Source organism: Physeter macrocephalus, chromosome 2 (genome assembly GCF_002837175.3).
Source record: "Physeter macrocephalus isolate SW-GA chromosome 2, ASM283717v5, whole genome shotgun sequence".
Taxonomy (NCBI): Eukaryota; Metazoa; Chordata; class Mammalia; order Artiodactyla; family Physeteridae; genus Physeter; species Physeter macrocephalus.
The window spans coordinates 20,158,577-20,168,418 of NC_041215.1; the positions used below are offsets into that span (position 1 = coordinate 20,158,577).

At 55.5% G+C, this 9,842-nt stretch overlaps 1 protein-coding gene and 1 non-coding gene across 3 annotated transcripts; one reads left to right on the plus strand and one right to left on the minus strand.

Moving 5' to 3' along the window:
- Positions 1-592: 592 nt before the first annotated feature.
- On the minus strand, positions 593-7,544 carry CLPP (caseinolytic mitochondrial matrix peptidase proteolytic subunit). 2 transcript variants are annotated; one of them, XM_007109356.4, is made up of 6 exons: positions 7,275-7,543; positions 7,114-7,185; positions 6,463-6,559; positions 4,953-5,140; positions 2,569-2,674; positions 593-959 (listed from the first exon to the last, which is right to left on the minus strand). In XM_007109356.4, exons 1-6 carry the CDS (start codon positions 7,458-7,460, stop codon positions 784-786), a joined length of 825 nt encoding a protein of 274 aa, XP_007109418.1. In that variant the 5' UTR covers positions 7,461-7,543; the 3' UTR covers positions 593-783. The 2 variants fall into 2 exon arrangements, with proteins under 2 accessions (XP_007109418.1, XP_028355839.2); XM_028500038.2 differs by lacking the exons at positions 593-959; positions 2,569-2,674 and having other exon boundaries at positions 4,569-5,140; positions 6,463-6,613; positions 7,275-7,544.
- On the plus strand, positions 1,389-1,461 carry TRNAR-UCU (transfer RNA arginine (anticodon UCU)). Its single transcript has one exon. It is a non-coding gene; the product is annotated as a tRNA-Arg (tRNA).
- Positions 7,545-9,842: the final 2,298 nt, after the last annotated feature.

Sequence of the window (9,842 nt, forward strand, 5' to 3'; positions counted from 1 at the left end):
ACCCTCTGTGGGGCATCTCCCTCCTTGCTCAGACCTACCAGGCCTTTTATGACCTGTATTCCTCCCTTTCCTGCTCTCATCTTCTCCTCTTTCCCCCTCACACTCTCCAGACACCCCAGCCTCCTTGTGCTTCCGCCCACGTGCCAGCCACAGTCCTGCCACAGGGCCTTTGTACTTGCCATGCCCTCTGCCTAGACTGCTGTCTCCCAAGATAGCAAGCTTGCTCCCCCCACCCTCACCTCCTTCAGGTCTTTGCTCAAATGTCACCCTCTCAGCAAGGCCTTTGCTCAAATGTCACCCTCTCAGCAAGGCCTTTGCAGGCCACCCCATCAAAAACTGTCACACACACACACACACACACACACACACACACACACCCCCGCACGTTGCATACCTCTTGCCCTGATTTTTTAAAAAACTGTCTACTCCCACAAGAATGTAAGTTTCTTCCAGACAGGGATTTCTGTGTTTTCTTCCCAGTAAGTTGCGGCCTCTGGAGCAGTGCCTGGAATGTAGGCTCAGTAGCTTTGCTGAAGTTAGGAAGCTGAAGGTCAGGGTGAAGGCACACGCGTGCCGTGGTGGAGGATGGAGGGAAGGCGCCACAGCCGGGAGCAAAGTCTACAAAGATTTAATTTAAAATCACAGTGTCTCAGCTGGGATACCACCCGGAGGGGCACCCCCAAATCCAGAGTTCCTCAAGGGTCCCCTCTAGGCTCAGTGTCGAGGGGTGGGCAGGCCTGGCGCCTCCACTTTCCTCTGGAGGGTGAGGGTGGGGGGCAGCTCTCAGGCATTCGCTGGGGCAGGTTCTGCCACTGCTGCTGCCGCCGCCACCGGCTCCTTCTGCACCAGCTCAGGCTCGTCCTCACCGTCCTGGGGAGGGTGGACCAGAACCTTGTCCAAGATGCCAAACTCCTGGGCCTCCATGGGGCTCATGTAGCGGTCCCTCTCCATGGCTGACTCTGCGGGGCAAGCGGAAGTGGGATGAAGGTGGTTAAGAGTGGAGACCCGGGGCCACGTTCGGGTCCCCGATCCGCCCAAGTCCTCCCTGTGTGACCTTGGCCTCCCTGTCTCTGTGCCTCAGTTTCCCCATCGGTAAAATACCTGTTTCAGTTTTCTGTGTGTGTGTGTGTGTGTGTGTGTGTGTGTGTGTTTAACTTATTGATGTGTAAATGCACATCCAGGAAAGGGTGTGGATCATGGAAGTGGACAGTGTGATGATTTTCAGACTGAACCCACCCACGTGGCCGGCACCTAGATCAGAGCCCCCCGAAACCCCGTCGGGACCATGTCTAGTCACTAACTCTCCCCACCCACTGCCCTAACAGTGGCCTAATGGCGTGCATCCGTTATGCCAGTTTTTGCCCTTTAAACACATAACCACAGGGACTTCCCTGGTGGTCCAGTGGTTAAGACTCTGCGCTTCTACTGCAGGGGGTGCAGGTTCGATCCCTGGTCGGGGAACTAAGATCCCCCCCGCGTGCTGCGTGGCGCGGCCAAAAAAAAATTAATTAATTAATTTAAAAAGTAAATAAATAAACACATAACCACAGAGCATTTACTCCTTTCTCCACTCAGCACTGTGTTTCTGAGATTCATCCAGGCTGTGGACCGGTCCTCATGGCTGTACAGCATCCCACCTCGTGACTAAACACCACCACTGACCACTCATTCCCCTGCTGTCAGGCACTGCGGCATTTTCCCGTTTGGGGCTATAGGAATGGGACTGCATTCCTGACTGCATCTTCGGACAGGAGCACTCAATTCCCTCGGTCATACGCCGAGCAGAACCACGCATCTTTCCGCGTGTTCGGCCTCAGTGCCTGACAGCTTTCGGAAGTGGCTGTGTGGTTTTCACTGCCGCCTGCAGTGGATAAACGTTCCAGTGGCTCCACGCTCCCCTCAGCACCTGGGGGTGTCAGTATTTTCTATCTGAGCCATTCCAGTGGATTGAAATGGTATCTCATCGTGGCCTTGATTTGCCTTTCCTGATGATGTCATTATTAAACATCATCACTAGAAGTGATGAGCCTCTTGACTTCTGTTTCTTGACCATTTAGAATATTCTTTGTGGGAGACCCCGTTCAAAACCTTTGGACCTATTTCTTTTTGATGCTTTGGCCGCGCCGCATTGCTTGCGGAAATCTTAGTTTCCCGACCAGGAACTGAACCCGAGCCCTCGGCCATGAAAGCACGGAGCCCCAACCGCTGGAAAGCCAGGGAATCCCCCTGGACCTAGTTCAATGAAGTTTTTGGGAGCCTCCTGTAAATGGGTCTTTTTAAAATGCTCAGAACAGGGGTTCTCAACGGGGGTGGGTTCTGATCCCCAGGGGATGCTGGGCGATGTCCGGAGACAGTTTTGGCCATCACAACTGGAGGTGCTGCTGGCGTCTAGTGGGCAGCGCCCGGGGATGTGCCACACCTCCTACAGTGCCCAGGAAGGCCTCCACCACAGAATGATCCAGCCCTGGTGTCAGCAGCACAGAGGTCCAGAGGCCTGACCCGTACATATGTGTTGGTTACAATAAAAGGGAGCAGCTAGGGGCCTGTGTGGGGCAGGAGGGTGCTCACCGATCACCTGCAGGCTCTGTTTGGTGTGCTTGGCGTAGATGCTGTAGAGCTGCTTCTTGAGTTTAATGATTTCCTCTGCCTGGATGGCAATGTCTGTGGCTTGGCCCTGGGGGGACGTCCCAAGAGGGAGAAGGTTGGGATCAGCATCTGCCACTCACGGGGAGACTGGAGATGGGACTCAGGAGCCTGCCCTGGGCGTCGGCTGCCAGTTTTCAAGCAGGTGGGACAGGGCTTTGTGAGTCCCTCCACAGCCTGCTTCATCCTCACCGCCTCCAGGAAGGCTTCCGGTATTAACTCTATGTTCTCATTTTCTGCAGCTGGGGCCTCCCTGACCAGGAGGAACGGCCGGCCCCTCCCAGGGCAGCTAGTTCCTAGAGATTTTGAACCGCTGCCCAGAGTACACTTTTCACGTGCAAAGCAGCCAATCCAAGCCCACATCCCCAACACCTCCTCTGTTCTCATACCCTGGGTCACCATCCCCCTGCCCCATCGCCCCAGGGTACCAGACAACTAGGGACAGTCACTACACCCCAGAGCCCACTGCAACTACTCACGCTAGCCAGTCTTAAGCCTCGCTCATTCCTGCCCGCAGAAACCACAATGAAGGCTCTTGCCTGCATTCTCCTCCCAACCAACCCTGGTGCCTCTCTCTCTGCGTGGCACCCGTGGCCCGGCACGCTCCCTCCTCTTGGGATCTGTGAGTAACAAACTGTCTTTTCAATGGCAGCCCTCTCCTGACCTCTTGGCCTCACTATACCTGCATATTAATAAAACCTACTTTTTTTGTTGTTGTTGGCCAAGCCACGTGGCTTGCGGCATCTTAGTTCCCCGACCAGGGATTGAACCCGCGCCCTCGGCAGTGAAAGCGTGGAGTCCTAACCACTGGACCGCCAGGGAAGTCCCCAAAACCTACATTTTAAAACATTCACACCTCCACGTGACTTCCGTCTGTCTGGCTGGTCCTTCTGTCTAGACCCCCACCCCCATCCCCAAAGCAGCTCACGGGGCCCGGCACTCACCCGGGCGCCCCCGGAGGGCTGATGGATCATGATGCGGGAGTTGGGGAGCGAGTGGCGCATGCCCGGGGTGCCAGCGGCCAGAAGCAGGGAGCCCATGCTGGCCGCCTGGCCCACGCACCACGTGCAGATGGGGTTCAGGATGTACTGCATCGTGTCGTAGATGGCCAGGCCCGAGGTCACCACGCCACCTGTGGGTGGAGGGGGGCAAGTGAGGGGCTGTGCCCTCCTTTCCCTAGGGCAGCCTCTGGCCCTGGGGAGGGCTGGTGAAGCCCTTTAAAGCTGGGGTCCCAAACACAAGTACTACCAGGGATAGGAAGGTGACAGAAGCAGGTGACACAGGCCAGGTGGGAGCAAAAAATGAGGACCTGCTCCAGAGTGAGCTGACAGTTGCCACACGTGCATGTGGGCCCAGGGCGGGGGCCAGATCTGCCAAATTTTCAAGAGAAACTAGAAATTGGGAGCATAGTGGCTAAGAGCGAAGGCTCTGGAGCCAGCCTGCCTGGGTTTGACCCCCCTCGCTGGGCAGTTTCTCACGTGTGACCTTGGGCAAGTTACTCAGCCTTTCGGAGCTACAGTGCCTCCTTGTAGATTGGAAATAACTAAATAGTACCGATCACGTGAGGTTGTGTGAAGATAAAATGAGTTAAATGCCTATAAAGTGCTTACAGAAGTGCCTGGCACAGTTAACGATCAATCAGGATTGGTTATTCAGGGAATTCCCTGGCGGTCCAGTGGTTAGGATTCAGCACTTTCACTGCCATGGGCCTGGGTTTGATCCCTGGCCGGGGAACTAAGATCCAGCAAGTTGCAGGGCACGGCCAAACAAAACAAAACAAAACAAAAAGATTGGCTATTCTCCCTTTTTTCTGTGGGGGCAGAGTGGAATCTACCAATTTAAAAATCTCGACAACCAAGTCAGGTCGGTAAAAACGTTATTTGTGGACTTCCCTGGTGGCGCAGTTGCATTCTCCTCCCAACCAACCCTGGTGCCTCTCTCTCTGCGTGGCACCCGTGGCCCGGCACGCTCCCTCCTCTTGGGATCTGTGAGTAACAAACTGTCTTTTCAATGGCAGCCCTCTCCTGACCTCTTGGCCTCACTATACCTGCATATTAATAAAACCTACTTTTTTTGTTGTTGTTGGCCAAGCCACGTGGCTTGCGGCATCTTAGTTCCCCGACCAGGGATTGAACCCGCGCCCTCGGCAGTGAAAGCGTGGAGTCCTAACCACTGGACCGCCAGGGAAGTCCCCAAAACCTACATTTTAAAACATTCACACCTCCACGTGACTTCCGTCTGTCTGGCTGGTCCTTCTGTCTAGACCCCCACCCCCATCCCCAAAGCAGCTCACGGGGCCCGGCACTCACCCGGGCGCCCCCGGAGGGCTGATGGATCATGATGCGGGAGTTGGGGAGCGAGTGGCGCATGCCCGGGGTGCCAGCGGCCAGAAGCAGGGAGCCCATGCTGGCCGCCTGGCCCACGCACCACGTGCAGATGGGGTTCAGGATGTACTGCATCGTGTCGTAGATGGCCAGGCCCGAGGTCACCACGCCACCTGTGGGTGGAGGGGGGCAAGTGAGGGGCTGTGCCCTCCTTTCCCTAGGGCAGCCTCTGGCCCTGGGGAGGGCTGGTGAAGCCCTTTAAAGCCGGGGTCCCAAACACAAGTACTACCAGGGATAGGAAGGTGACAGAAGCAGGTGACACAGGCCAGGTGGGAGCAAAAAATGAGGACCTGCTCCAGAGTGAGCTGACAGTTGCCACACGTGCATGTGGGCCCAGGGCGGGGGCCAGATCTGCCAAATTTTCAAGAGAAACTAGAAATTGGGAGCATAGTGGCTAAGAGCGAAGGCTCTGGAGCCAGCCTGCCTGGGTTTGACCCCCCTCGCTGGGCAGTTTCTCACGTGTGACCTTGGGCAAGTTACTCAGCCTTTCGGAGCTACAGTGCCTCCTTGTAGATTGGAAATAACTAAATAGTACCGATCACGTGAGGTTGTGTGAAGATAAAATGAGTTAAATGCCTATAAAGTGCTTACAGAAGTGCCTGGCACAGTTAACGATCAATCAGGATTGGTTATTCAGGGAATTCCCTGGCGGTCCAGTGGTTAGGATTCAGCACTTTCACTGCCATGGGCCTGGGTTTGATCCCTGGCCGGGGAACTAAGATCCAGCAAGTTGCAGGGCACGGCCAAACAAAACAAAACAAAACAAAAAGATTGGCTATTCTCCCTTTTTTCTGTGGGGGCAGAGTGGAATCTACCAATTTAAAAATCTCGACAACCAAGTCAGGTCGGTAAAAACGTTATTTGTGGACTTCCCTGGTGGCGCAGTCGTTAAGAATCCGCCTGCCAATGCAGGGGACAAGGGTTCGAGCCCTGGTCCGGGAAGATCCCACATGCCACGGAGCAACTAAGCCCATGGGCCACAACTATTGAGCCCGCGCTCTAGAGCCCTCGAGCCACAACTACTGAGCGCGCATGCCACAACTAGTGAAGCCCGCGCGCCTAGAGCCCGTGCTCCGCAACAGAGAGAAGCTACCGCAATGAGAAGCCCGCGCACCGCAACGAAGAGTAGCCCCCGCTCGCCACAGCTAGAGAACGTCCGCGCGCAGCAACGAAGACCCAACGCAGCCAAAAATAAATAAATTTATTAAAAACAAAACAAAACAAAACAAAAATAACACGTTACTTGTGAGATCAAACAGGCAGGTTGAGGTGCCTGTTTAAAAGCAAGGGAAGAGGCAGCTTTTGGAGGTTTCAAGGCATTTTGGGGGGATTCTGAAGGAAGCTCTGCACCCTTTCTTGCTCCAGAGAGAGGACATCCCTGATTGGGGTCTCAGTCCCCAGGAGAATCCTGGCACCGGGGGAAGGCCCTGCTCACCGGGGCTGTTGATATACATGTGGATGGGCTTCTTGTTGCTCTCCGACTGCAGGAACAGCAGCTGCGCGATGACCAGACTGGCGACACTGTCGTCGATCTGCAAGTGCGGCAGGCAGGGGCGGGGAGGGGTGTCCCCAGATAGGGGTGAAGGCTTAAGGGAGGCAGTTATGGGTCGGCTGAGGATGAGTCAGGGCACCAGAATGGGGGTCAGAGCCCAAGGAAGATGGATCAGGAAGAGTTCAGGACCCAGGAGGTGATGTGGTGCGGGGGCGATCTGGACCCAGGTGGTTTGGCTTACAGGAAGGGTGGGGTCAGTACACATTGGGCCCAGGAAGGGAAGTGGTAAGGAAGCTGGAGAGAGTGATTGGAGCCCAGGATTGGGGAGGAGGGTCATTGGTGAGGGAGCGAGTCAGAGATTAGGAAGGGAGAAGCAGAGGATTTAAGGAAGGCGTAGAAGGGGTACTAAGGGCCAGGAAGGAGGATCAGAGGGTTTATGTGCCCAGGAAGGGGTGTGTGTGTCAGGTTGGGACAAGAGCGGAGCCTAGGGAGGAACGTCAAGGGGGGTAAGTCCGGGGATCAAGGACGTGTGAGGGGGAGGGGAGCAGGGGGTCTGGGCAGGCGCAGGGGAGGATCCGCGCACGGGGCACTCACCGGGCCCATGACGCACACGATGCGCTCCCGCAGCAGCCGAGAGTAGATGTCATAGGCGCGCTCGCCGCGACCCTGGAGCAGAAAGATGGGGGTGAGGGTCAGGGGCCCTCCGTGCCCCAGCCTTCCCATCCCCGGGCCGTGTCCCCGCCTGGCCCCTGTACCGTCTGCTCCACCACGATGGGAACGAGCGGAAGAGCCCGGGCCGCCGTCGCGTGCAGGCTCCGCTGCAGGGCCAGGCTGTTCTCGGGTGTCCGCTGCGGGGGAAAGCGGGCGGCGAGGCGAGACCCCAGCGCGGGGCACAGACCTGCTGCAACCCGGACCCCCCCCACCAATATTTGGGGCCACATCGCAGCGCAAGTCCCTCTGCAAGATGCCGGAACTACAACTCTCGGCGTGCTCTGCGCCCACGGCGCTTGCTCAGGAGGCCGCCCACTTCCGGGAAGCGTGGGGGCACGTTTAGGGGTGGGGCGAGGGCGGGGCGGAACCCGAAAGGGTGTGGCCAGAGAAGGGGCGCTGGAGCAGAGTCGGGAACTACTTTAAAGCCGCCAGTTTGAGTCTGTTTCCCAAAGAATCGTCATAGTTTTATGCTCTTCCTTGCTTATTTAAAAAATCAATTCCGGGGCTTCCCTGGTGGCGTAGTGGTTAAGAATCCGCCTGACAGTGCAGGGGACACCGGTTCGAGCCCTGGTCCGGGAAGATGCCACATGGCGCGGAGCAACTAATCCAGTGCGCCACACCTACTGAGCCAGCGCTCTAGAGCCCGTGAGCTACAACTACTGAGACCGTGCACCACAACTACTGAAGCCCACGCGCCAAGAGCCCGTGCTCCACAATAAGAGAAGCCACTGCAGTGAGAGGCCCGTGCACCGCAACGAAGAGTAGCCCCTGCTCGCCGCAACTAGAGAAAGCCCGCACGCTGCAACAAAGACCCAATGCAGCCAAACAAAAAACAACTCTGTGCTCTCACTGGCCCTGGACCTCAGCAATGATCTTCTAGCCTGGTGGGGCCGACTCCTGAGATCTTCCCATCTGTCTCTGGTTATGCGTGGGATAGAGGGAGGGACTCCAGGATGCGGAAGCCCAAGGGAAGGAGTTGCGAAATTGGCCTGGAAGGTCGGTCTGGGAAGGCTTCCTAGGAGGAGCAGGCATTGGAGCTGGGCTTTGAAGGTTGTATAGGAGTTTGTTAGGTAAGGAAAGGCATTCCTGGCAGAGAGAAGACAATGGACAAAGGTGTGGGGGAGAAAGAAGGCTCCTGGTAATGTTTGGGACCTCTCTTTGCCTCCACATCTTCTCAAGGTGGATTCTTTTTCATCTTTCAGTTCAAATGTCGCCTCAGAGTTGTCCCTTATTTTGTCCCCAGAGCCTAGAACCTTGCCTGGCACACAGTAGGTGCTCATAAACTACACTTTGAACCCAGAGATGAAGCAGTGATAAAGGAGGAAGGATGAGAGCTGAGGGCTTTGAATTCAACTATACTTCAATAAAAAATAAATTTAAAAAAATAAAAAGTTATTCCATTTAAGGTAACTTTGGGGGGTAAATTAAATATTTCAAAACTTAAAAAAAAAAAGCTTAGGGCTTTGGAGGCAGCTGCCCCACATGGCACGCCTGGCTCAACCACTGACTTGCTGTGTGATCTTAGGTGCATTGCTTAACCCCTCTGAGCCTGAAGTTTCTCATTTGAAAGTTGTTGATGGTCAAACCAATCTCACAAGGAAGGATTTAAGGATACCTGCTGCAGAGGCAGCATATTGACATCCCCTGAGTTTAAATCTTGGCTCTACTACTTACTACTCCACTACTTACTAGTTGTGTATTCCTGAGCCTTAGTTTCCTCTCTATGAAGCGGACATAATGATAATAACCTACATCCTAGGGTCGTTGAGCGTAAGGTCCTCAGAATGGGACCTGGAATGTAGCAAGTGCTTGATTGGTATTAGCTACTGATGTGTATTACTGTGTTAGATCAGCAACCAAGGGCATCCAAGAAGTCCTCCCAAATGAGGGTCCATTTGAGGTGGGTTTTGACGCATACGTAGGAGTTCACAGGCAGACCGTTCCTGATGGCTGGACTCCAAACTTGATGCTGGGTGCCCTAGATAAGGGTAGTTTTGTGCCCTCCGTGCCCACAGGGGATCCCATCCTGATGGGGGGATAGAGCAGGACAAAGACACTCCCCGCCTTATGGAATCAGGGGCAGGATAGAGGGAAGCATATGGAAGTGGAAGAGTTTGGAGGAGGCCTTGGAGGCAACCCTGGTGCTGGGAGTGGTGTTTCCTCAGCAGTGACTGAAGAGGTGGGTGGGCAGCATGGGCCGTCCCAGTTTCTGCTGTGAGTCAGGTGGGGGCCCTGCCCAGCCAGTTCCCCTGAGGCCTGAGCTCCTGCCGTGCTTCCGGGGAGAAGGGCTGTGCCGTCAGTTGCTGCAGCCCCAAGAGTCACCCTGCCCTGACACTGCTCCACACCCCCGCCCTCACTGCCGTGGTTTCACCTGCTCTATCTAGGCACAGTTCAAATATTATACATTTCGTATCCGCCATCCCCGTCCTCGTAACTATCCTCAATAAGGCCTTCGTAAGTGTCGCAGCTTCACCCCTGCCCAGGCCTTGCTGTCGTTTCATTCAGCAGCCCGAGTGATCCTCGCCACACAGCTTGCAGGAGCTCCGTTCCCTGACCAGGGATTGAACCCAGGGCCTCAGCAGTGAAAGCGCCGAGTCCTAACCACTAGACCA

Excerpts from the sequence above, each read along its gene's own strand:
- CLPP (XM_007109356.4), bottom strand. The coding sequence starts at position 7,460 with ATGTGGCCCCAAATATTGGTGGGGGGGGTCCGGGTTGCAGCAGGTCTG. Across the intron at positions 2,675-4,952 it reads AGCCCTCCGGGGGCGCCCGG|GGCCAAGCCACAGACATTGC; the intron begins GTGAGTGCCGGG and ends ACGTCCCCCCAG. Across the intron at positions 960-2,568 it reads ACAGAGCCTGCAGGTGATCG|AGTCAGCCATGGAGAGGGAC; the intron begins GTGAGCACCCTC and ends CTTGCCCCGCAG.